This window comes from Opisthocomus hoazin, chromosome 9, assembly GCF_030867145.1.
Source record: "Opisthocomus hoazin isolate bOpiHoa1 chromosome 9, bOpiHoa1.hap1, whole genome shotgun sequence".
In the NCBI taxonomy this organism is placed as follows: Eukaryota; Metazoa; Chordata; class Aves; order Opisthocomiformes; family Opisthocomidae; genus Opisthocomus; species Opisthocomus hoazin.
In genome coordinates, this window is record NC_134422.1 from 35,782,658 (window position 1) to 35,810,410 (window position 27,753).

General features: G+C 43.0%; 1 protein-coding gene across 10 annotated transcripts in view; it reads right to left on the bottom strand.

Moving 5' to 3' along the window:
• The window catches only part of AGAP1 (ArfGAP with GTPase domain, ankyrin repeat and PH domain 1), a 385,086-nt gene that overhangs the window by 30,052 nt on the left and 327,281 nt on the right, over positions 1 to 27,753 (bottom strand). For all 10 annotated transcript variants that reach the window (XM_075429671.1, XM_075429670.1, XM_075429669.1 and 7 more), the window contains 3 exons: positions 23,523 to 23,677; positions 21,074 to 21,164; positions 14,631 to 14,853 (listed from right to left, as the gene is read on the bottom strand). In XM_075429671.1, the coding sequence (XP_075285786.1) occupies positions 14,631 to 14,853; positions 21,074 to 21,164; positions 23,523 to 23,677 (469 nt within the window). The remainder of the gene's footprint in view (positions 1 to 14,630; positions 14,854 to 21,073; positions 21,165 to 23,522; positions 23,678 to 27,753) is intronic.

Genomic DNA, 27,753 nt, shown 5'->3' on the forward strand with positions numbered 1-27,753 from the left:
GAGCAATAAGCCAAGCAATGAGGTCGGTGAACTCTTAACAGTATAAAGCAAGTTGTCTCTGTGCAGCTCCTATCCCACTCATTTCAAGACATGGGATGTTCTTTTTCTCCTCTTTTTTCTTTTTTTTTTTCCTAAATGTGGCTCTTTAACATGCAAACTCAGCAATATTTTACAGTCTGGCTCCATGGAGAAAAACCTGTATCTGTCTGCAAAACGCTAGGGCGGTGGATTTCTATTTAAATAAGAAAGTGAACAAGAAAAGATCCAGCCAAACTATAACTGAACATAAGACTTGCTTTGCAGCAGGGATGGCTATTATTTCCAGAAGTGTCCTGATAAGCTGAATGTTTTCACTGTGTGTCTAAAAGGGGCCCAATTCTTAGCTAGAACCCACTGGTGACAGCGTCCACAGCAGCCAGCTGAAACCACAGCTGGGTGCACCTATACCAACCAAAACTTCAGTCCTGATTACTACTTCTGTGTTCAGTTTTGGGCCCCACACTGTAGGAAGGACATTGAGGTTCTGGAGCGTGTCCAGAGAAGGGCAGCAAGGCTGGTGAAGGCTCTAGAGAACAAGTCTTATGAGGAGCGGCTGAGGGACCTGGGGCTGTTTAGCCTGGAGGACCTTATTACTCTCCACAACTACCTGAAGGGAAAGTGTAGTGAGGTGGGTGTTGGTCTCTCCTCCCAAGTAACTAGTGACAGGACGAGAGGCGATGGCCTCAAGTTGCGTCAGGGGGGGTTTGGATTGGATATTAGGAAAAATTTCTTTACTGAAAGAGTGGTCAGGCACTGGAACAGGCTGCCCAGGGAAGTGGTGGAGTCACCATCCCTGGAGGTGTTCAAAAAATGTGTAGATGTGGCACTCTGGGACATGGTTTAGCAGGCACGGTGGTGTTGGGTTGATTGTTGGACTTCATGATCTTAGAGGTCTTTTCCCACCTTAATGATTCTAAAAATCACAACTGCAGTAATATTTTGAATCCACTAAAACTTCTATTTCTCCTTGACTGGAGGTCCAACCAAGTAACTTAAATTTCTGTAGCTGCTTGATTCCACCCCCCCCCCCCCCCCCCCTTTTTTTTTTGCCTTAATGCAACAGGCCAATCCAAGCAATCTCTGGTATCTATTTATGACTGGTCTGAGTGGCAGGAGCTGCACAAGTGGCTAAAGCAGATCTGGTTTGGAAAGGCTCAGAGAGGAGCACATGCATGTAATTAGCAAAGGATTAGAGCTGCAAATTTTTGCTTCTTGAGATGAGAAAGGAAAAAAAAATCAACTTCTGGATATTATCTCAAGCTGGAGGCTGAAGATATCCATCCTTCAGTTTTAGTACACAGTGACACAATCCTGTTCTTCCCACTTGCAGGGCAGTCTTCAAAGCGTTAATTGAGGTTGTGATTTAATTGTGCGTATACACCTCGGTTTTCCAAGTCTGGCTGGTGCTGCAGAGAAGTGAAAATACAACAAAAACATCGCTTCGAAATTCTGACCTGGATGAAACCAGGAAAATTTAAATCTTTTTGGGAAAAGGAAAAGTTAGCTGGGAGATTTCTAGGCCATGACATAATCATCTGTTCAGCATGAAGACTTTTTGAAGCATATCCCATCCGTACCTTTTGAGGCTTACCAATTATGAAGAGATGGCTCCTTCTCACTGCCACACGTCTCTGCAGACTCGCACAGAAAAATGCTTCAGTGACAGGACTTTGCACTGTCTGCACAATCTAGTTAATAGGCACAGTAAGGCATTTCATTTCACTCTAATTCCTACCCTCGAAACGCTCCGATTCGTCACCTGTGTTCACCTCACCACATTTTAGTCTGCTATTTAATTACTTTAAAGCTGGAGTGATGGTGGTCTTATTTCTTCCGGTCACTCTTCTTTTTCAGGGGTTCGCTGCTGGCTCCCCCACCGGCACCCGCACATCTGAACATCCAGCAGTAAGCGCATCGCCTCTGACAAACGGATAATATTTGAGAGCCGTGGGGAAACTGCATTTGGGCTGATGTGTATATCAAGTTTCAGTCCAGTCAAAAGCCAGCACCATCTTTTCACTGCTGCCCTTTTCATTTAGTTATCTTACTGAAGTCTTATCTCCCCAGTCCCTTGCCATAGGCTACCAGCTTCCTGCAGAGCCAGAAACAAAGCTCTGTCTTAAACAAAGGAAAAAAAAGGAAAAAAATCACAAAAGAGAGAAAGTTGGTCACAGTTACTGTTATGGAGCCCTGCAGGTTCTGTAGCCACGACCAAAGCAAAAGCATGCTGCTGCTTCTGTGCCTAGTGTCACTGGCCAGCAAAGCCACCAGTAGCACGGCAAGGCACTGCCTTTTTTTAAAAGTACTGTTAAGCATCGCCACTGCTGGGTTTAGGCATGCTCTTTTCTCTGCTGCATCACAAGCTCAAACAAAGCGATCTCCCATCTAAACAACACCAAAGGGCTGAAGTGGTCAAAAACAATGCGGGAGGAGGAAGGAACACAACTACCACCAACATTCATGATCGCTACGGAAAGATTTACGATTTTGCCCATCAAACAGGAACATACACAACTTTTCGACAGCATCCCACTTGAGTTAAGCCCAGGAAAACGGTAATGTGAGGACCACCTTCCCAGGCTCTCAGCCTTACCAGCAACAGCTTGTCCTTGTGTTCAACCACAACTGGTTTACCTATCTCTTAACAGCAGAAAACACATGTAGAAATGTTAAAACTGATGTACATAATAAAGCTTCAGCAGCACAAACCAGGAATAAACTGGCTTTACAGTAACTGCTCTTCTGCCATGTGTATCAAACAACTTGAATTACATTTTAGTTAAACCACTTTATGTTTGGTAAGACCTGAAATAAAGAGAGACAGCCATGACCTCAGGGCAAGAGAAATGAAAAGAACAGGTTGAACACCAAGTACACAGAACAGCTTCAAATAAAGTGTTTTACATAAGATTTCTTTCTAATAAAATACTTATTTTATAATATGCTGGATATTTCCTTTGCCAGGTAAGCAGCTCTGTTGAGCTCCTCAGCAGCAGCAAGCGCTTGACTTGCAGTGCTTTCCGAAGTTGAACGCATCTCACAGATGAGCCTTCAGATCTGACCCGAGGGACCTCGTAATAGCTGATGCTTGGCATTCAGCATTTTTTTCCTCAATTGCTTTATTTGGACCTTTTTATTATTACAAGTTTCAGCCTCACAAACGTTTGAATTTTGATAGCAGCACAAGTGTCAAATGCTTTTCCTTTTGGAAATAACCAATAAAATGTCTACTATTAAAGACAGTGAGGGCAAAGATCGCTTTGGTAAGGCTGACCAATGCTTTATACAGCAAACTTCATTTTTCAGTTGCTTTTAGCTTGCCATATTTCAGATGAAGCTCTCTGTATTTATTCCTCAGGTGCTGTGGAGTAGCAGATCTACTGCATGCATACATACATTGAATGGTGTGGAACTTCACTTCCATGTAACTGACAAAAGATGGGTTCAAGAAAGCCTAGCTGATGTAAATGTACTCCCCTGCAAATGTTCTGTTGCAAAGTTCAATCGTCTCTGTGTTTTTGAACAAGGAGTTGCTCCTGGAGTCACAAAAGTATCTGCTGTCCTCTCAGTAAAAACCGATCTGATTTGATAGATGCTAACCCCTGAAAACAAGGAGCACATGAGTTTAATCAAGTTTCTGGTGGTGGCATGGGTTTTTTTGTTTTTGAATACTCATCTATACTGTGCTTGCCCCATCTCAGAGTTGTAAGTGTAAAGCTGCACTACATTGTACTCCTAATTCAGGCATCTCATCTTAACACAGCTAAAATAAGCACCATAAATAATATCTCACAATCAGCTTGGTTTCAATCTCCAGTCCATGCAGCCAATTCCAAGCTTGGCAAGGCAGCACTTCGTTTTTTATAAATTATTTTTTTAATATATCAGGGAGGAAATCTACTCTAGAGTCTACCTGTTATCTATTTTAAAACTGTCCACCATCAGCCTGTATTTTGATGCAAACAAGCAACAGCAGGCCACTTTTCTCCTGATGTGCTCTATCTGTGGGGGCTGCTGCTGGAAGGGCTGATCTGCCCCCATCTGCCCCCTCGTCACAGCCATCAACACCTGCTGCTTCCTTTATGTTGATGCAGTGCTCAAACGGGCTGGGTGGGTGGAAGGGCAACACATTATCTAAATAGTGGAAGGGATCAGTGGGTGGAAGGTAAGCACACGACCTAAGCCTGATGCTTCTTTCTCAGTAAAAGCCTTCAAGACTCTAGAGAAAACTAACTTACCTGGTCTTCTCTGCACTTCTACAGAAGAGCTAGCCATCATCCTGGTCTGGCTTCTGGACTGAACTACAGCATTTGCTTATGCACCTGTCCTTTTGCAAGTCTGCAATGGTTTTGGGCTGCAGTTAGCTGGATAGGAGGCTATAGTCACCAAGGGAATGGAAATGTCACTGTCATATAGGTAACGTTGTTCCTCTTTTGTTATGGCTGAATTTGCCATGGCTTGAGATTGAGTCTCATTTCTACTTTCTTTCTAAATGCTTATATAGGTATCACGAAATTTTCTGGGGAAAGACTAACCCACAGCAGCTGGCATCTGACTCATTTTCAGTACTACTTGCCTTTCGCCTTCAGCTTGATGTAAGCCATATTTCCTCTCACTTCATAAATACAATATCCAATTTTTTGTCATTTGAAATTTATCTCTCTGTTCTAATTAGCTCTTCCATTCCACTGTTGCAGTACCACAGTCAAACGTTGGCCCAAGTAGTTTGTAATAAAGAAGCAATGGCTATCTCTCTATCGGCAAGTTCTGTGTTGAGCTTTTTGAGTAGCTTATGGCAAGCAGATGTGAAGTCACACTGAAGTCCCTTTGGTCTTCAAATGTGAGATGCTCTCTAGCTCTGCTAGGTGTTTGGGAGAGAACTAGTACAAAACAAGAAATAATCAGTCCACATCTAAACTGAAAGTTAAGTTTGAAGCCAAGATTCTACACTGTTTTGAGACCTTTAGAACAGGCACTCAACCAACAGACTGGTTCTTATTCTAGCAAACAAAAAACCTCACTTTTTCTGACAGCTGGTTATTGGCTTATGAATACTGTTTTTCCAATCTGTCTCCCCACTGTCTCACTCACCACTGTTCATACAACAGAAAGAAATCCGCCTTGCTTGCTTCCTGAACTTGAATTCTAGATTTCCCAAAGTGTAACAGCTCACCAACTTCTTTTTTAGGAAATTTCAGCTCAACTTGGCGCTTTTCAGTGTGTCAGCCAAATATACACAAAAATAGAACGACAAATTGTCGAGAATCTTAGCAGAATAAAGGTACCTTGGGTTGACTGTACCTCCAAGGTAAAGCATTTCAGTCTCTATCACCTGTCCTACTGCAGAAACCTCAAGAGGCAAGATGTCCTCAAGCAGCTCTGATTTGTAAGCTTAATACACTCAAGGATGTCTTTCTTCAATTCTTCTGGGTATATTCAGAGTGGGTTTCTAATTTTGTCATCAACACTCAAAATTTTCTTCAAAAAGAAGCAGTGAGTGTTTTCCACAATTCCTGGGAATGACATGTTATGGTAAAAAAACCCACCAAATGTCACAAGATTCCTAAGAAAATAGCAAAAAGTTGCTAGAATATGGACTGTTGCCTTCCTTTTCCGCTGTTGTATGAAAGCAAAGCTTCTTGTCTTCTCTTTCAAGGTCCCTTGAAGACTCTTCCCTTCTTTTTATCTTTAGTTCAGTATTCAAAGCTTGACCATTGCCTCCGGCCCACTACTCTGATCTTCCTTTTTGTATTGTCACCATGGCCATAAAATCTGGGTTTGAGGAAGAATCTTAGTGTCTTAGCTGGGAGGTATCTTAGCTAGCAGGTATTGAAACAAGACTGAAACATACTGCTCTCCTCTCTCCTCTTCAAAGGATGAACAACGAATGGTTGTATAGATAATCTAACACATGAAAGACATCAGAGAAAATGAGAAAAAGACAAAAGCAACCAGGATTTCTTTGGCTCTTCTCTCCAAAAACTCGGACTATGCCAGCAACACTTGGGCAAACTCTCCAGCAGGTAGCTGGTAAGCAAGATGAAAAACAGATACTATAAATCCAGTGTCACTGGGACTCTCAGCTGACCACGAGCTGTATGGATCCATAACAGACTACATCACAACACCCCCACAGCATCTATACGTTCCACGTGAAGTGTGAATGCAGAGACCAGTAAGTGTGTTAGGTTCATATACAGATACAAATTAAACACTCAGAGAGTCTACTAAAAGTTGTACCTATGCAATTTAGATTAGAAAAAGAATACAAATAGTATCGCGGCTTTTACACCTCTGCTTTTTGACAAACGCTCTAACACACTGCAGGAGGAGACACAAATACTTCCTTTGCAGGTTTCTCTTCCACAGGCAATGAGGAGAATAACGATTACGACAATAATTGCAAACTAGGCTTCTGTTTACGCTGTGTTTGAGTTTTTATCCAAGACAGATTTGCACATAAGAAACGTGCAACTGAACCAGGGAGCATTTTATGTAAAGCGCGTTTAACTCGGACAGCCTGGGTCGAGGGGTTTTGTTGTTGTTTTGTTTCTATTTTTAATCATCCAGGCATCTCCCCACTGCTACACTGGCACCAGTGTTTTACCGGATCAGCTCCCGGATGACGAGGTCTGCCGAGCAGCTACAAGGACAATGAAATACGCCTTACTATGACCAACCTTCATCTTTGGAGTATCGCATTCGAGCTTCGGAGGCCTCCAAACAGTGAAACCAGCCACCACCCAAGCTGACATTTCCTTTGCCTCAGTTATTCTTATTAGATGCATTTCCTGGAAGCTACTGGTAAGTGACAAATTTTATTTTATTTTTTTAAATTTAATTTTAAAACAATTACAATTACTCTAATCTGAAAGCATGCACTCTAGCATGTCAGAATCCGTTCATTTCTACAGCCATACGGGGAAAGGTTTTAGCTTACTGGCAGCAATGAATCAGTCTTCTTATTTATGTGTATGTTTGCAAACGCAGTAGTGTTGTAACTAATAATTTATACATTTTCCTCATTATCTTTATGAAATATCTGCTGTCCAAAACAGCTAATATAACTCCAGCACACTGGGAGATGTGCTGTTCAGTGTAGTTCAGCCACCCAAAAGACCACGAGTGAGTTACGACTCTCAGGGTTTGTTGGTGGATTTCCCCCCCCCCCCTTTTTATTAATTCCTTCCTAAACTCTCCCCTGTTCATAGCACTTGCTGAAATATCTTAAGTCAAATCTTAAGTCCCCCAGCAGCTGTTGGGTAGGCAGCAACCCAGCTGTCTAAACTTTATTGGCAGCAAATGTCATTCTTGCACACAAACTGCATGCCTGGAAAACCCAAAGGCACATCTTGGGCTATCACATCCCATCACGTTCCTCGACGAGATGTGAAAACCGAAATGGAAAACGTCAACAAACTCCGGCCGTGGCGAGGAGCGGGGCATGCCCGCTGACAAGCGTGCCGCAATGACAGAAATGGACTTGGAGTTGCAATTAGTGGCACTGTCATTTTCGGGCGCTCCTGCCAATTAATTAAGCCTGTCAAATGGAAAAACAGCGGCATTCACATGATAATTTATATAGGGAGAGACTAGCCTAGTAAAGCTGCCACTGTGGCCAACAAAATTCCCTCCGAGCGCTTAAAAAAAAATAATAAAATATAAATATAAAGAAGTAGGGGGAAGCGGGGGGGGGAGAGAAAGAAAGTTAAACTGTCCTTGTTATAATTGTTAACTCTGATCGCTCAAGTAGAAGACGGGCTGATTAAAACTCCAAACGAGCCCCTAGCTCGCTTAAATCTCAGAGTCCGGAATGATAGAATCAGAGGAGTTTATTCATACCATTAAGCCCCAGAGAACTTAATTGAAAGAAGAGCATAGCCTGGACCTTGACAAGCGGGAGGTCACAGTAATTGCTGCCGGACATATTTAACATTAAGATAATCAGGCCATTAATTACCCTTTGGATCATTAAATCAGCCAGTTGCAAAATGAAATTTCTGCCTCTATTACTCACTTGAGAGACCACAGGGGTGGCTTTTAATTTATCAGTGAGCTTGAGATACAAAGGACCAGGCTTGGGGAGGAAGGAAAGGGGGAGAAAAGGAGGGGGGGGTTGCTTCAGCAGAGGCAGGAATATCAATCCGCCATGCTTGGTGATCGTGGCAAATTAACTAGGTAAGATAACCTCAGCTTCTAAAGGCAGAAGCTGAGGGTATGTAAATAGATGAGGGCAGACAGGGAGATCAGAGCCTGCACACCACTTAGCAGGATAATAAAGGAAATCATCCTTGATTATCAGTGCTAATTTGGACACTGCCGGTAGCTTGTTATGCGTGTTCTGAGTAGCATTTAATTAATTCAATTGCTTGTTAATGAGGGAAGTGACATGTGGGGAGCAGATGCCACCCAACTGCAGATGGGTTCTGGTCAGCCCTTCACAATAAAATATTTTTTTTTTAAATTTTATTTTATTTATTTTTAAAAACACCCTTCCCCCACCCCTGAAATGGGAAAGGTGTCAAGCATGGAGGAGCATTCAAAAGGCACAAAACACTGACCTCATCAGGCCAAGAACCGCTAAGAAACCAGACCTGACAACTGCGGATCGAGAGGTATGGATGTTCCCCCAGGCCCCATTTGTAACGCTGCGGCCTTCTGCCAGGAATCGGAGACCAACAGGACTATAACAGCAATCTGATGGCCAAAAGGAACGAGAAACGAGAGAGAGATGAAACGGAGCATCCTTACAAGATTCAGGATACGATATCGGGATCTTAACTACTCAGTTGCCCTGGGCTTGCCCTTTACCTGTACTGTCTATAATGAAGGAATAATTACTTTTACAAAAAAAAGAAGGCACAGTTTAGTATTTTTCATAACAGTCACTCCTCAGTTATCCCCCAGAAACCAGCACACGCTCAGCACAGCGGACGCTAGCCTTGCAACGACACGCCAGGCTTCGGCTTAGGACTGTAAGTGTCTGCTAAATATAGTCGAGCCGCATAATGTTTTTTCTGACACCATTAAATGCAGTTCATTAGTGAGTGAGGGACCAAGCTGGATCTTACATCGTAAGGTGAAAGTCAATTCCCAACACTGCTGGCTCCCAACTTCAGCCTTCTCAGACGATGTTAAGAACCTCTCTATTTTCTTACAACCTTTTGTAACCAGAATAAACAGGGTGACTGCCAGGCAAACAGACCACCTGAGCAAAACTGCAGCGGATGCTCCAACGCTCAAGCTCCATTTAAAGAGCTGCTGCTTTGGGGCTGCCTCGGCAAAGCTTCCAACTATGCCCGAGCCTCTACTAACTGCTCATCCCTCAGTTTAAAAATACATTTTTAATGGAGGTTCTTCCTATTTATGAATATTCTCAAGAAGATGCTGAAATGGTGGAGCCCTTTAACTTTACACTTTGCACATAGCTAATGCAAATACTCCGCATCACTTGAGGTGGAGAACAAAAAGCATGGCTGGGATAGTGCCTGGATATCACACTGCCCTCCCTCCTCTTGGCGAGCAGCTTCCAGGCTGGTAGAAGTGGCCTTGTTGCTGGCACGTCCATCCCAGCGCTCCCAGCAAGACAGAGGTGGAGACCTTGGGAGCTCAGAGGAAGGGGTGAGGGCTGCGGAGCAGATAATCACGTCCTGGAGTGGGCCAGAGGATGGTGACATCTTGTCTCATTTGTAAAACATCTTAGCAAGTCAGTAGTGGCAAGCAAGTCTGCAAACCAGAAGCCATGTAGGCAAGAATAGTACGTGGAGAAAGCAAAACATGTGAGGTGTTTCCAGAATAAAGCCAAATATCTGGTAGGAGATCTACATACCAGGTGCAACAGGCCCAGGCAAAACACAGTGCAGATTCTCCAAGCTGGCTTCACCACATCTCTCATTCCTCCATGGAGCTGCTCTGCCCCTGCCCCCACTGGGCTACTCCTGTGTTGCACGGCTCCGGATCGATGTTTTAAGAGTGTACTTAAATAGTATCAATAGCAATTAGAGGGGAAAATCCTGATCTCATCCCCAGACCCAGTTAATTGTCGCAACATTGATTTACTCTAATTTGACTTCTCACTCCACATTAAACCCGCATTACTGAAGGAGGAACCGCAGGCAAACTCTCCCTGCTCACCTTCTCCCCTCCAAGACAATAAATGTAATATTGAATACACTTGGAAAAAAATGGCAGTTGTTGCAGGATCCATACTGAAAGATCTTTTTCCTTTTTTCCTTTTTTTTTTTTTTTCTTCCTGCGAGTAATTAAAAGATGCTTTTCTTGACTAATGATCCCCCTGTTTAGAAATGGGAAGTCGATACTCCTTCACCAGCAGTCAGCTTCAATTTGTCACAGGGCTCCCGAAGTTTGAGCGGCGGTTCTCAGGGCTGCTGGTAATTGCTGGAACCAATTACCAGCTTTCCAAAGCCGACCTAATCAGAGACTCACGGACACCACCGCTCAGAGGCCAGCTGGTCCCCTTTCCCTTCCACATGCACGTAGTCACCCGTGCTTGGGTTCTCTGCCGCTTCACCAACTTACTGTGCTCACCGGGAGCTTGTGTTTATTCCTCCTGCCTCCCCGTAAATCACGTCAACACTCTCAGCCTGAACTTTTCGTTGTGCTGCTGCTTAATTCTCGGCTGCTTCCTTGGGCATCCCATGCTACCTGTGCTCCCACAACCTCCGCTGCCTCCCAGTTTCATGCTAGAGGCCAGCCAAGGTGCTGCTTTTCACCCAGAGCCACCGAATGACCTGGAGATCTGCCTATTTTATAAGCTGCCTCTCAGACTTGATGAGACCCACTGGCACCATGTTGACATTGGAGGGCAAGGACCTGGGCAATACACTTGACGAAAGCAATAGCCTTTGCTACAGAACTCTCAGGCTTTGAGTTCACACCCTCGGATCCGACAGCCTTTCTGACCTTCACGTTTTGAGGTTTATCTTTCCCCATGACTTTCTTGTTTTAAGTGAATCTGAGTGGACTAGGAAAGGACAGCAGTATGGTATGTTTGATGTGGTTTAAGTTTGGTATCGGTTCTACTTATTTTTGAATGTACAAAATTAAAAATGCAAGCTGTATTCACAGCCTGGACTGGCTCCATTCTTTTAAATATTGGTTACATTTTCCTAAGTAATACTCCTTAGTCATGCTGTGACCTAGATTAGCCAGTTGGCAATCCCTCCTGCAAAACATCGGTCTCCCTGGGTCTCTCCACCCTTCCCTCTACTCAACAGAACCCATGGGATGCCACTGCAATGATTCAGTGATCAGTGCCGACTTCTCCCAAGCTGAAGGAACTGCTTCTGAAGCCATGGCAAGACTTTCAGGTTCCTTTTAGTCCAGCACATGAACACTCCTCAATCCTCCCAGCCCAGCAGATTTGGTATCTGTGGAGCAATCAATTACCGTTTTTTTACCCCTAGAAAGCCTGTGGGTTTGCACTGATGGCTTTATCTCCAATAGAAAGACACGACGTGGTGAAACCCATGTATGTCTGATCCCCTCTACGAACATCTCTTAAGAGAGCGTCCATCATTGTGCTGACAACTGTTTGTGTTGGGGATGCGGGGTGGGGGGCGGGTGGACACACAGTGGAGACAGAAGGGTGCCTAACAAAGAAACACGTGAGAAGATTGTATTCGTCCAAGGTCTTTCACTGATGCTCTGTGCCAAGCCTTTGCATCAGCTGGGGGAATGGTTAAGAAATCTTCTGTTCTTGTGTTTCCAACACTTCGTTTGCAGGCACAGCCGCGAGGTCTGAGCAAACATATGGAAAGCCATAGAGGGTGGAGTAATGAGTGGAACTGAAAATGGGAGCACTACGCAGGACAGATGAAGTGAGTGGGGCTGCAGAAGGGAATGGGAATATGAACAAGTTCAGAAGAAACTGTGAGGAAAACACGAGAGTACTTTCCCATCTGATGGGGCTTTGGTGAGAAGAGAACTCATTAAAGCAGGAACATGTTGAGTGTGTGAACTTCTGCATGTAGCAGCTCTCAGACTCTGGCTGATCCCAGAGCCCACCAGCATGGGCAGAGACAGCCCTACACCACTATCAGCTCTCTTCCTCTTCAGAAGAAGTTTTGCTGAACGCTTCTTTCTTCCTGATCTCCAAATATCCTCGGACTCCCTCCATCCCTCCTCCACCAGAAATCCCAATCTCAGCTCCCTAGTCATATTTCTACCTGCTTACTTTCTTGTCTCTTCCCCTAGTCCCTCAACTTCAGCTGCCTCTTCCCCCTTCAGCCCCTCAACAACAAAACAGGGGGGTTTGTTTAACCCCACTTCAGGTCCATGGTAGCTGCTTCTGATAGGATTCCTCACACAAAACTGCAAACAGCAGTGAGAAAATGGAATGCACGCTAAAGAACTTAAGCTTATTTTCTTGCCACATCTTGGACAGAAGGATTGTGATGCTAGTAGAGACCAAGGTAAAGCACAAAACGAGGCATATACTTTCAGAAAGCAGACCTTTCAGGTATTTATGTGAAAAATATCACTTCAGTCCCTGCTGCAAACAGTGGAAAAAATGGAAGTAGCAAAGCAAGATTACAATCACTTTGCGGGAAAATTTTCACATAATCTTAATTCTATTTTTTCTAACAGCTCTAACAGTTCTTCCATCACGTAGGTATGCACTTGGACACGTAGATGGAAATGTATATTTATAAAATGAATCTTTATAACTTTGTTCAAAAATGTTACAGTCCAGGAAAAAAAGTGCCGTTAGGTGACTGACAAACATAAACAGCTGAATATAAACACAACAATGTACAGAAACAAAGGAGAATTAAAATAAGTTCTGAGCATGAAATACAAAGAGAACAAAGTTGATTTTCTGTAACTCACTTCCAAGCATAAAAATCTGAATAATTTAATTCAAATGGATTTCGTCAGTCACGTGGATTTTAGATTTTTCATGAGAATACCTTTATTATATGTGTAATAAAGTATTTTTTAAAAATAAGAATCCAATTGAGTGTGTGCCTTTTCCTTTTAAAAGTATTTACAACTGAGGTATCTCTCCAGCTTTCCTCAACAGTGAGGAGCAACATATATTTGTGAGGTGCGGCAATATAAGATCTCTGGACTAAAGTAATACTAATGACTGAAAGACAGCAATAAGTTGATTTCGATCTACCTGATGAAATCGTTGTATTAGCTGTCAAAAAACACACATGTATGGAGCAGGCATACAGGTTATGTATGAACAAAATCTCTGTGTAGCTCTCCCTGAACATTTTTATATGCATAGTCATTCATCTAAGTAGCCTGATTAATGTACTGGCTTCATTCTCGAAGATGAACCAAAGGTGGCACCACAAATTCATTTTTCAGTGCTAACGAAATAATGCAATAAGAAACAGTTGATTTTATTACAGACAACAGTACAAACCTACTCCTACACCATACGAGGTGGCTCAGGTATACGCTCCCAGGTTATAACTTCACTTGATCCGGCACTGGAAAACGCAGGATCCAGAGATAAACATAAACAAAATCAGAATATAATTCCCTCTGATTTCTCTCATATGCAGGAGGCAAACACTGAGAGCTAAACCTCCGCCATGCTGTTTGCTACCCAGGGACCGGCCAGTGCTCGGACGCAGGCTGCCCCCCTGGAGCTCGCCCCAAGACAATTCTAACACACTGCTGAAGAGAATGTCAAAGGCTGGCCCAGCTGTGCAAGGCAGTCCAGAAGGTCCTTCTCCTGCCTGAACCTCCCTGCTGAACCGCAGTCTGCCAGGTCATTCTGCTTCCCCCAAGCCAATGTGTTGCTTACAACTAGTAGTACTCACACCTCAAATCTACTAAAATTAGCAAAGTATTTTCAAAATGTATTTCTTTGCACTGATCAGATTAATTAAGCATAAAAAACCTTTAGCTTTTGGTAGGACAACGTATCGCAGAAAGATTTTCACTGCGTTGAGCTATGACGGGTAGGTAAAACACTGTTCTCATAAGAAACACATACCCCCACCAACTTACGGTTTCACACACATCACACAAAAGAAGTAAGCAAGTCCACAGTGAGCAGGACTTCCAACATCTGTGATAAGAACCCAAAGACCTGGCGGCCAGGTACAGATTCCTGGGTGAGCTGGAACTACTGAAGGCACGTTATGAATCACAAACTGATAGTCCAAGAGCCAGGAACTTTGTGGCCGACTGAAACAAAGCAAGGCATTACAGCATAATTTAGATTGAGGAACCACCAGGCGGGAGGGTTCAATCTCCCGCTGTTTTGTCGGTCAGTCAATTGAACAAAAAAACCGTAGTGCTGCTGAGGAAACCTTCACAAGAGTGAAAAAGTAACGGGGTCACTCAACTTTTGACACCCCCTCCCTTTGACACATGTTCTTCCTGGGCATGCGGTGAAGATATATATACCTAATGATTTTTACAAGGCATACTCCAAGGGAGAATTTTAGAAGTCCATGTTGTAAAATGTGGTAACGCCCTACCACCTCTGACTGCAATGCCAAAATGTGGATTTACATGCTCATAGCTTACAGCCTCGGCCACGCGCGGCATCACATCCTACCTGCCCGCTGCGTGCCATGGGGAGATGGACTAGGAAAGCCTACCTTGTGGAGTCTGACGAAGGTTTCATATGGCCCTGGCTGCTCTCCTCCCAGACGCTGTTTGCCAGCTCGTTTCCGATAGAAGACATCACCTTGATGAGCTCTATAGGCCAGTCATCCAGGTCGAGAGAGCGGACCCGGGAGAGGTGCGTGCCAAGGTTTCGGTGTATACCTGAGCATTCGATACATATGAGGGCTCCCAGATTCAAGCTGGCCCAGTCGGGGTCTACAGGAAAAGGGACACAAGGAATTAGTACAATGAAACACCTAACAACTTTCTAGTTAATGTTTGTGGATAAAGATTATGGCTCTGGGGGAAAAAAATGCAGGCGTCCTGTCCAAAAGCACAGTTGGAAGGTCTTCCAGAACAGCCAATATTGCCCTGTGGAGATACAAACCCTTCCAAGAAACCCTCGAAGAGCAAAAAAAACCCATAGAGAGGAGGTCTCAAAAGATGTTTCATTCCACCTCCAGTCGAAAGAAAAATATAAATTAGAGAGAAAAGACGAAACAAAGAAAATAGGAACGCAGTGGCAGGTAGCTGATGATGAAGTAGTGGAGAAGACCCCTCCTTGGGAATCTAGAGACACTCGTAGCCAATTACAAGAGAAAAAGGAGAAAAAAAAAGAGTGACTAGATACAACGTCTCTGTTGCTAACTATATCAACTCTTTTAATAACCATCTACATCATCACCCACATATGGCTTTTACATCTAACACACTATGGGGTATGTTTTCATCTCGTAAGATCAGGCAGATAAGTACTAAGATGAAAATGCGATACTTTGAACAGTTCCAGTTTTAGTGTATGAGCTAAAAGAATTCCACCGCCCCCCCCCCCCCAATAACCCTGCAAATGGTAAGGCTGTGACAAATCTGACAAAAGCCGGGAAATTCAAAGTCATTTCCCAAGATGGTTCTCTTCTTTGTCACCGTCCTGTGTTATTTAAATCTAGATTTGTACGAATCTCCTTCTCTCCAACAAACATTCACTTTAACAAATGCAATGAAAGACGTATGGGAGGAATTTTTGGTGGCCTTTTTTCCTCCCCCTGCTGTCAGATCCTTTCTTCTCGCCTTATTCTGGGCCTTCCAGAGAACTAGTAGGGTATCAGAAATGCCAAGCAGGAAAATGGTGATTAAGTGAGAGGGCAGGTCATTTTTATCCAAATCTAAATAAAATTTAGATCTGATAGAAAACGAATTTCCAGTGTCCCCTTCCATTTGGGGAAGTTTCATCCAAAGACTCATTTCTACTTTGTGCAATCCAAAACTGAAAAGTTATTTTTGGCAGCTAAAACATGTGGAAACAAAATGTTTCCTAGCAATTTGCCATGTCATGTTTGGCTGAAAAAGGAAAGCAGATAATTTTAATTGCGAAGTCCCACATTTATTGAAGGCATTGATTGACATTTTGCAGTCAGTCCTTAGAAATCTAAAATTATCCCCAACAAGAAAAATGCTCCACCTCATTTCACCTGCGCAGAAAAACAGATCCTTTGTTTAAAAAGCTCCGGTCCATACCAAGTCTTATACTAGGAATACACAGGAGGCATTTCAGATCCCCCGAAAATAAGGCAAGACAAAACTCCTGCCATGATTTCCAAGTCCTTGGTAAGACAACCATGACGAACCCCCCTCCCGAACACTTCTTCAGGTCACCTCCACCCGTTTCGTTGTATTGCCAGTGGGGGAACCAGTAGTATATTTGAAACACACTCATTTGTCAGTAAAAGCTTAAACAGAGCAGATAATAATTTAAAACTTGTAAATTGTGTCTTGGAATGAAGCTCTGTCCCTGACCTGCAAAGGCCAGAGTTATCTTCACAAAAATAAAAAGTGCAATGAGCTCAAAGAAGCACGGACTCAGAATGAAGAGATTAATATTCTTCTAATTATTCTAACGGGACTGATGCTAAGGACCTGATCCCCTCCCAGATACCTCTGTGTACTTGAAACACATCTAGTGTATCTTTCACTGAAGAAATTTAAAAAAATATTCCCCTGTTTCCAATTGCCAGTGCTGGTACGACTGAAGTAGTCCACCAAAGCAATAACCAAAAAGTTACATGAAATTTTGTCAATCTAGTATTTTAAATTTCAACAATCTGACAACACACAGCTAAGTCTGAAGGTGGCAAACTAGGAAAGGCCAGTGTCAAACTCATTACAGACATCCAGTGAAAAACCAGACTTGTTGATCTTGGTTACAGCTGGGTAACGCAGAGCAAGACAGGGCTCTAATGAGGAGCCCGGACAAGTGGCAGCGTTTGATGGATTCTGGGAAAAAAAACCTGACACGATGTCACTTACGACTTCTGCTTCAGTGTATGCACATGGAAAATTGTTCTCAAAAGGACAGATGCTAGATAACAGAAGTCACTACCCACCAATAATTAAGGCAAGTTACTGTAAACTACATGCTCAGGGACTTCTGTTTGCAATTCACTGCTCCTACCTGCATTTTCCTCCTCCCATACATAGTTAAGCACTTTCTGAGTCTCATACTTGAAAACTGTTATCACTGAGGTATAAGAAAAAGAACCACACGTGGTTAGTAAGCCCTACCTATTCAAGCTTTTTTTTTTTTAAAGAAGATGATCATGAAAAAAATCAGCTCCCTTTTCCAGCTGATGCTAACAGTAACTCTGAATTGGAAGATGCTCAGAACACTTACAATCACGCGGCAGGCTTTTCTCCAGTATGCATACATCCAGATTTGATGGTAAAAAAAGTTAAAAAGCCCATTCACTGCAGCCAGAGGTGCTATAAAGCTAACTGCCCTTTGTTTTACTTACAATTTGTCAAACAAAATATAAGCTTTTTAACATCACTGAATATATCCAGACTACAATTTTCATCAGTCCATATTCTTAGAGGTATTTATTTCTCTCCTTCCCCAAAAACCTCCTCTCCACTTTGACTTGGACCTCAATCAGATTGATCATTTGAAGGCCAAAGCTCTTGGAACAGCTCTGTTAGGAGAACAATCCCTCCCCACCATGTCCTTCACCGCTTTGGACCCGAGGTGGCTGATGAATGGCTTCGCCATGCCAAACCCTCCTGAGTTCAGCATGTGTGATAGCTCTGGGCTGAGCAGAGGGCATCTTTAAAGGGAGGAGCTGAAGAACCAGGGAAAGAAGAAGCATGGGTGAAGGCATCTTGCAGAGTCACAGCAGAGGAGAGAGAAAAGTTTGCATCTTTTCTGTTCTTTGAGTTTCTTTTCTATTCTGCATACAAAATTGAATCTTGTGATGGGTATGGCAGGCTTGTCAGGACCACCCAAATTATTACTTCAGTGTTTGGTTTTCAAATATAAAAATACACCATAGTAAGTTATTAGACTCCCGGACTGGAAAATGCATGATGAGACTCTTCCTCCTTAAGTCCTCCCTGTTTTCTTCGCCGACCGAAAGGACCTGATATCCCACGCTCTTCAGATATCTTGAAGGAGTGACTCCTATTTACACTCTCATCTGCTCTTCAAGCTGCAAGACTGAAGAGCTAAAAATCCTTTGGGGGCGGGAATTTAGCTGGGCTTGCTGAAGCAATTTGATCATCTTCAGTGCCTTCTCCAGACAGAAGTCAGCACTGGGACTCCAACGCTTTGGGAAAAGGCAACATCAGTTTTCTTCTGAAACATGAAATGAGACCTGCTTGGGCAAAAACTCCAGCACCTGAAGAGCACTTTGCACCATCTATTGCTCTGGGATGGGAACGTTAAAAAAAGGGACTTTCGAGGAACTTTAGTCTGAGACTGCCAAAGGGCCAGAAGGTTGGCAGCACACAGATGCTGCTGGTCCTGCTGCTGTTGATTAACATACAACAAGGCAGAAACTCCCTGGTGAAACAAAGTGCTGTGATGAAGTGCTAAAAAGGCAAAGAGCTCTAGAAAGAGGAAGAATGAGACTTCTGAAGTGGAAGATTGATGGCTCTTGAATAGAGCCGAGGGACAGCAACGTCTCATATTCCTTTGCTCCCAAACATCTGGCTTTGTGAAGATGCAAACTACGTAAGCTTTCCACAAGAGCGCTGGTGTTTGTGATGCTAAATGCTGCGGGGGTAAGGACTTGCTCAGGGAAGGCAGAAAGGCAGAGAAGGAAATACAGCAAAGCCCGGCAGGAAAAGCTGCTGCTGAGCAGGCTGAGCTTCATCTCATGTACGCATTTACATTTTGAGATCTATTGCTTTGGAAATATCTCAAATTTTTCAAAAGGAATGATGGTGGCCTTAAAATGATGAAGGCCAAATGGCAAGAACAGTCAAAGTCTCCAAGAATATGAACAATTAAGAGGTTCCAGCCGAGATTCCAAAATCACCCCCTCCCCCCCAAAAAAAAAAAAGCTACACCACAGAAGGTTGACTGTTGCCAAAAAGGGCAGTCCCACCCTGCCCTCTCCCAGCAACATGTTCTTGGCACATCCCTGCTGGCACCACTCGACCCATGAAGCAATTTGGATGAAAAACAACCTGGCTGAAAGGGGGGGGGGGGCGGGAAACCAGCGCTGCTTTCTTGAACAATAATTTTCCTGATTAAACATCTAGCTTGGCTGCGTAAATAGTGGTGTATGCACAAGAGCAGGGAGAGAAACACACACCTTGGGGATAGTGTGCACTCTGGGTAGGGCTGAAACGGATCACAGGTACACTAGTAGGACATGTGTGGGTGTGGGAAGTCTGCAGTGAAAGGGCCACAGGTTGCCACTCTGCCTGGGTGACCAGTTGGCAGGGTCTAGTAAAATGCCACCCACAGCTGTACAGACAGACTGGAGCAGCAATCAGTAACTCTCCCATTGCGGTCTGCTCACAGACACCAGTGAGTACTTCAAATGCACTAAATATACATCTGGGTCACTTGAAGACCCCGTCCTTCTCATACACAGCACAGCATCTTATACGCCTTTCACTTGAACTATATGAAAGCTTTGGTGTAAATCTGAACAACTACCAGGTGAATATGTAAGGACACTAATAACTGAGAGTCACTTTGGGCTGTAGGTGTTAAAATACAAGCCAAACCAACATTTTCCTTGTTTGCTTGTTTATAGCGTACTGGATTATTCGCCAGTGGAATGTAAAGATCTTAATTTATCAGTGTTGCTATTTTTTCTCCCTGTTTGTGAAAAGACCCTATGACATTTCTATGTGGGATCTTCTTCCAGCACGTCAACAGCTGTTTTGACAGGGTCCAAGTCCTGGTGCTCAAAGCCTGGTCCAGTAGGGACTCACATCCCTGCGTGCTGAACTGCTGGGGACAGGACAGCTGCCTTTGTTCTTCATCCATCTCCTGTGGACGGCATGCAGGTATCTGACAGTTCACAAAAGAAGTAATTAAAATCAATCTGTATGTGAAACACATTTTGATGGTTTGGACTTCCAGACCAAATCTTTTTTTTTTTTTTATTTTAAATGGCTGCTAATGTGCTAACCATCTTCCCTTCAAGCCTTCTGAGGATGATGTGGAGGATAATAGGTTTGTTTGGTGGATGCCTGAATCAGCTAAATTGCTAACTATACAGATAGCATATTAGTTGTGCAAAAGCACTTGCACTTCCCTATGAATGTTCATTTTAAAGTTAACTGGGATGTTCGAATGGCTTAGACCAGTAGTCAAAATCCTAAACAGCAAGTCTTACAAAAATATTCTACCCAAAGAAAAATAAATATTTTTCCATTTTAAGCACATCTAAATATCACAGGAAAAGTTCTGACTTTCAAACATCAAAGAAATCAAAATGCACAAGTTCTCAATCCTTCTGCTTCTACAACTAATTGCTTTAGAGCAAGAGTACTTCCTTCTTGTGGCTTTGTTGCAAACCCCTGGAACTAAAGAGCACCAGAATAATGACCTCAGCTGGGGTTAGTGAGGTGAACCGCAGCTCAAAGTATTCTTGAGAACACTTTTCTGAACACTAAGTATGTGTTTTCAAAAATAAAAAAGGGAAAGAAATACAAAGCGGACCCAAAAAAAAAAAAAGAATTCCAAATCAGTTTTCTAGTATCCAGATATAATGAGCAATGACTTTGGTTTCTTCTGACAAGTAACCCTAAAAAAACCAAACCAAAAAACCACCAATCAAGCTCTATCTCTTTGAAAATATGGCACAGCACACGCGCCCTCTCCACCCAAAACAGAAGGAAAATGGAAGTAACTGATGTCAAACAGAGAACTTCTTTTTCCTTTTCTTCAAAGGAAAGTAAAGAAATGCTGACATCTAAAGTGGCATTAGGACACATCTGACACAGCACATATTAAGTATGAATTAACACAAAATAAGTCTGATTAAGCAAACTCCATAATGAAGAAGAAATATGCAAACAATACGGAACATAATACCAAAAAAAGACAAAAGCCCGTGGCGGGTGTTCACCTAAGTCTCAGCCAAGAAGCAGTCTTGGCCAAGAAGAAGAGGTCAATTTTCTGCAGGCAAATGGCCGTACTTACTCTGTGCTTCGCAGTCCACGCAGTGGGAGTTGCCTCTGATGTTCCTTATGGACTGAAGAGCCATGGCCTCGTTCTGACTCGTCAGACGGGACTGAGCAGATTAAAAGAAATTCATAAACAACATGTAAGAAGCCAATAAAAAGGGTTAGATGACTCAACTGTGAGATGAACGAATGGCAAAAATGAAAGCATAGACAAAGGTTATCAAGGAACCTGAAGTCCTTGTCTTGCCTCTCAAGAAATGGTGATACTTTGGCATCTCCAAGTACTGCAACCCCATGACTGTCAAGCAAGGACTCCTCCTTCCTCCCATTTCTGACAGCTCGGGATTTCTCCCAGGGCTTTCACTGTCCTGTGCAGGAGCACCCAGCGTTCTGGGCTCTCCAGTCTGAATTCTAACAAGTGGGGAGACTGCACAGAGGAAAACTGAGCTTCAAAATGAATCCTGCTATTCGCGAGAACAGTAGTCATAGTGTAGGTCTACTTCTTGCGATAAATTAGATAAGAATATTATTTTATAAAATCAATTTCTTTTATTGATGGGTAAGCTTTTGCTAATGAAGACTAAGGGATGATTTGCAAAACCAGCTCAAACCTTTTTATCATCAAAAGGTCAGATTTAATCAGACCACTTCCATTCTTCCATTTAAATTCTCTCCATGATGACCTGCCAATGACCTCTGCTTGGACCTAAAGAGACTGTTACAGTGTACAAATAGTTCAGCTCTATCAAACTAAACCATCTCATGGGCTTTATGAGAAGAAAACTATTAGCTGTACCAGATAATGGACTCCTTGCAACGAGCTGATTTAAGCAGGATGAGGACCAAGTCTTAAGTATGGCCAGGTGGCGATGAGTTCTCCTGATCTATCAACAGGATACCTACTAAACCCATCCAACTAACTACACTTTGCTATTCCAGCTAGTTCTTCTGACATGTTTTGAGATCTCCGTAACTCTAGAGAAAAAAACAACCTCTTTGAGCATTGTAGTAGGTTGAATATACAACCCAAAAAGCTCCCTCTACTTGCATAATCTTATCAATGGATTCTCTATTCTATATTTAATACACACAGAGGCCAATCTTCTCTGTGCGTACTGTGTAGTAAACATCAGCAGCCACTCCTTACCCTCTTTTGTATTTGTATTTTTATATAGGTGATAGGGTACAAATTTCCTCTGTTGTGCTCCCTTAACACACACAGTCCAACGTGTAAATCCATGAAAGGCAAAACACCATAAGCATAAGAGATTTCTCTATCTCAGAAATAAATACTGGAAATAAATAATTTTTTTAAACAAAATGGGAAGTAAATTGTATTATGATGACGACAATTACTGGTGCCTGATCTACTCTGGTAGATCAGGGCAATGAGAGCAGGCCTTCATTTCAAAACACGAGTCGCTTCCTTGCAACTTAAAATCATTAGAGAATCTGCTAGGTGGATAATGTTAAAGGATCTACAGGTCTGAATAATCACTCCACAGTTCTCTCCCTCCACTACCACGCAACACCTCGCTCTGTAGTTGTAAAGTGTTTGCAAACACAGACACTCAAGAAGCAGAAGTTCTCTTGCCCTTCCAAAAATGAGCAATGGCTGAAGAAGTCTCAAATTTTAAACACTTCTTTACTTATTTTGATAGGAAAGGAGAACAAATTACTTCTGTCATCATACGAAAGTGTTGCAAGGTAGAAGACCTGCTGCTCTTAGGCCGTGTTCTTCTTCCCCCAAAAAGCTTTGATGAACTGTTTCTGGGTGTGCTTTTTGTTATATTAGTTAAGGCACAAAACCATAAAGAATTAATTCAGTGTAATTAAAGAAAACTTGTGCGTAGGCTTTGTAAGACTACAACTACAAAAGCAATAGCTTATTTCTGATTTCTGTGATTCGTGTTACTTCATCATGGCAGAACCCTATGACTGAACGCTACTGCACATTTATGGTCAGGCTAACCAGAATGTTTAGTTAAACTTTGCCACACTCAGTCATTTTTAAGTAGAAATTCAACTAGTAAATAAGCTAGTTTTTGGATGCCTCCACTCTTCTCCAAGACAGGCTTTTCCTAGTGGGCCTTCTGCAGACCTCTAACCTGAAGCAAACCTGAATGTGCAGCAGTGACGATGCTGTGCAACTTCTCAGTAGCAAGAGTCCATGACCTAGTCCCAACTTTCAGTCAAACTTTTAAGAGCAATACTGAAGGCAAAAAAGATAATCCAGGAGTTCCATTAACTTGATTGCTGTAAAAAATAAACTGCAAAACAGGCCACAGCACTGGCTGTCTTGAAAGAGCTGAGATATGCCTGCGGCTCTAATGCTGCTCTGTCGTGCACCTAGCACACACTCGTCTCTAGGAATACAGGTTTAGAATTCAGAGTTGTTGATTTTGCTTTCCTTTTAATGATCATACACCTGTCACTTATTTTCATTATTACTCTGTGTACCATACCTTGTTCTTGCTGCTCTCACATGACTGTAAACTGGCCAAGATCTGACTCTCTATGGCTTGTACCCATGCATCTCTTTCTTCGTACGTGGTAGCTTCAAAGTGCCATGTCTGGCCGGTGAGAGAGACAATGATAAACTCAAAGTTTTCTTCTTGTTCTGAAAAAAACATGCAATAGGAAGAAAAGCTGTAAGTTTAAAGATACGATAGCTAGGCTCAGACGATTTCGTCTGACGAGCGTTTCTGCAATGGAACAAGCAAATGCAGGTCTGGACATTAGAGGTTTGAGGCTAGATAAATCCAATCACTATCCATCAGAGAACGACTTGTGGATCCACTGCTTTTTCTCTCCGAATGTTATGTAGATAAAGTATCTTTTTGGGTAAATATGCAGTTCCTGTGTGCATCTGGTGTCGAGTCCATACATTTGTCTAACACAAAGTGGCTAACAAGCATTACTTAGACTTGAACCTGAGGTGCTATTGTAAAAACCAGTGCGTCACAAATAAAAGATGCATGGACTATAAAGAGCCGACAATACAGAAAATTTGACAATTTATCCTTTTTCTTCAAGGAGTTGTTTACAGAACAGATATATTAAAAGCGGATATGTACATTTTCTTGTCTACAGCATCAATACACTGGGTTATAATACAGGATTAAAATCAGTTCAACCTATTCAACATTCATGTTCGACATGGGAGATGAGAAAATGATCTGAGAAGCTAGCAGAAAGGGTCAACGAAATATCCTTAGGGCTACTAGAGTATAAGGACAAGTATTCAGGCCAGAGGACCGCAGTGTATGAAAATACCAGCAGAACTGAACTAAATGGACACATACGTTAACTACACATGGGACACCAAAGTCAAATTAAAAAAAATCAAGGAAGCTGAAACAGAGCAAAGTGGAATTGGCAAGGGCAGGCATGAAGCATGAAAGGAACAGAATAATAGAGCACAAACTTCTGGTGAACATCAGCCATAATGGGCTTTAGAAAGAGCATTTACAATCGCTTGTCTGCTAATGACTTATTATATATTCACAGCCATGAAACTCCTGCATTACCTTGTCATCCATAAGCATGCGAAGGTAAGTGACAAATCTAGCACTAGCTCTAAAGACAGTACTGCTGCTCACGGGCAGTCATTTTCCCCACCTAGGGGCCAACTGGTTTTCTTTGATAAACTCCATGGTAGCAAGGCCAGTGCCTACACTGCTTTAACGAAGTCTCAAAAAATAGCAGAAGGTTACTTTGCACCTTGAGGTGAGAATAAACACGGAGGTGAAGGTTATTTCCAAGTGCATGAGCTGCATGAAGCAGCATTTTTCCTATAAAAAAAAGTGTGTGGGATAAGTGGGAAAAGACAGATAAGAGAAAAGATGCAACTGTACAACTATAACCACTTCTCACTCTAGCAACTTTGTGTTAAAAACAAACAGGTAGAATAATTAGCCAAAATGTTATGATTAAATCATGCAAACAGCCTCATTTATCCAACAGAGCTTTCAAGAGTTTATGAGGAAGATGTAAGAGGAACCACTCAAAAACCAAGCTAAAAACCTTCAGTCCCGGGTGCTGTCTCCTGCAGGCCAACACGTCTTCTGCTTACGCAGAAGTGGCATGGCACATGGCCAGTGGAGAGAGGTACAGGGATTTGCAGAGTTACACATACTTTAATGAGAACAGGGAATTATAGTGAAGGAAGAGAACATGAAAAACTGAATCCCACCTGAAGCAGCCCCCTGGCAGAGTCCAATTTAGGAATTCACCATTTTTAGGCCTTTTGATGGCTTTAACGCAATAACACTTTGTACTTCGGAAGTCTTACTAAAGGAGGATTTCCAAATGCTGGTCACTAAATGTTCAGAAAACCCTTCTATATAAACTATGCAGCGTGGGTGGTACTAAGACGTGTATCTGTACTTCTGGGATCCTGCAACACGCAGTAACACAAAGGCCCTTCTCAGCCTCGCTCCATTTTCAGCACCTCCTGCCCTCTCCTTCAGCCCTTCCCTTCTCCACTAGCAGCCCGGCTCCAGGCTGCAGCCTACCTTCCTGGCACCTCTCCCCCCGATCACGTGCCATACCACTCCTACGAAAGCCAAAAGTTTGGTGTAAGCTGAAGGAGCTGCCTACTAGAGAAAAAAAAAAGTCATTTTGTCAGCTCAAGTTAAAAATTCCCCACACTTCCTTTTTAAGCCGGGAGGGATGCAATGACACAGAGGAGCACAAGAAGAGAGGAGACCTCTCCAGCGCGCTGGCAGGGCTGACTCTTCAATGCCTAACGACTCCGCAAGAATATACAGCATATAGCTAATACTCCGCAAGAATATACGGTACATGTTTAGAGAGTCTCTCTGCACTAATCCTGTACCAGTTCATCCCACCATTTAAGTACTAGGTGACTTTCCAGGATCGCAATTCCAGACCTTAAAAGAAATATATACAGTCAAGACTGTTGAAACCTCCTGTCTCTGATTTGCCATTAATCCTTATTATATACGTGAAGCTGGCTTGCCCAAGCAGGGCTGAGGACAAACAAACCCTACAGTGCAGCCAGCGCACCGTTCAAAAGCGAGCCTGAAACACCGTCCTTTGTTTCTGAGGCTGAAACACTGTCCTCTGTTTCTGTGTACCACTCACAGCGGTACCTCTGCAAGCTTTGTTTTCCAGAAACGCTAAACAAAGTTTTTCCCCTGCTTACGGGAGACCTACGGCAGAGGACACAAACCCGCCTGGAGCGCAATTCAGGAAACACCTCCAAGCATCTCCTGTGGGCGCTCTTTTATATGCTGAGTCTCCTTTTCCCAAAGGAGAGGCTCCCGTGCTTCATCTCCTGACCTTTTCTGCTGTGACCAGCCGGCACAGTGACAAAAGCTGTAAAGGCCTTGCACGGCCTTTGTGGCTCGGGGTCGCAAAGTCCATGTAATGTGCCAGTGAGTCTGTCCCAGCACGGCCCCACCCTGGGTTATGAGGGCTGCAGCGTGCTTTAAGGCTGGGCTGGAAGGACATTTTCATTTCATCAGTAAGTTAGCTGAAAACTTGGTCATTGCTGATGATACATTGCGAACACGTGAGTTTTCACTCTCTGGTATTGGCTGAAGCTTCAGGTTTACTCCCTTAAAAGCTCAGATGCAAGGCAACTGTGCTACACGAAGATGTGTTAGGTAATTTTGTGCTTAAATACAGCGGATTTTTTTGGTAAGTACAATTGTGAAAGCAAGCAGCAGCGCGTGCTCCGTGTCATCCACAGGCCAATGCCTACAAAAGACGAGTAGCGAATGCGTATGTCCTGACCCAGCCCATACACGAACAGGAAAATCCAGGCAGCAGAATGAAATTGTTCGGTTTCACTCTTCAGTAAAATTAGAGGTTGTGCTATTTAAACCCCTGTGAGCCCAATCACAAAATTTTATTAAACAGTTTTCCATGTTTAACAGTTATTCACAGAAAGGTCCACTATAATAGTATTTTAGCACCATCAACCTGTCGAAATCAACCTGCCCAATTACTCCAAACTACATTAATAACACCAGATATTACACTAATTGTGTCCAGTTTCTATGCAGACGAGGCCCCGCGGGGCTAATTTTGCCTCCTCAGGGGCAAGCAACTCAGCCATCAGCCTGATTTCACTAGGAATCCCTCCTCATTACACAAGTCCAGGCTGTCAAACTTTTTTTTTCAAAAAAGGTTAATGGGCCAATCAGTCATCAATTATTTCCTGGCAGGCCAGCGGACAAAGGGTTAAAGTGCCAAGAAGCAGCTGCAGCTGATTTCCATTTGGAAGTTATTATCAACAGGAGATGTCTACAATGTTGTTGTTTGTTTTGCTTTTTTTAAAGTGCGAAGGGGTGGCTAGGACGGGAAATGAGCTGAAACTGTAAGATTATGATGATACAGAACCTAAAGCATAAGAGGCTATTTTATTTTTTTTAGTGGAAGTGGGCATGCAATCAGTGAATTTTAGGAAAACCACCGCACCACTTCCAAGCAGCTACACAGTACCACCGTTTATACTACACATGCTGTTTTCGCCACGATCATTTTCATAGTACAGTTACTGCATTTAACCCAAGCTAACATTTATTTTGCTCTGCCAAAAGACAGACATCGCTACAGCCCACCCACTCATGGAAAGCAAGATACACAATTTCTTACAAGCAAAGGATTGTGCAAGGGAAAACAAACATTTAGGCACGGTCTCACTGCATTCCTGTACCAATGCCC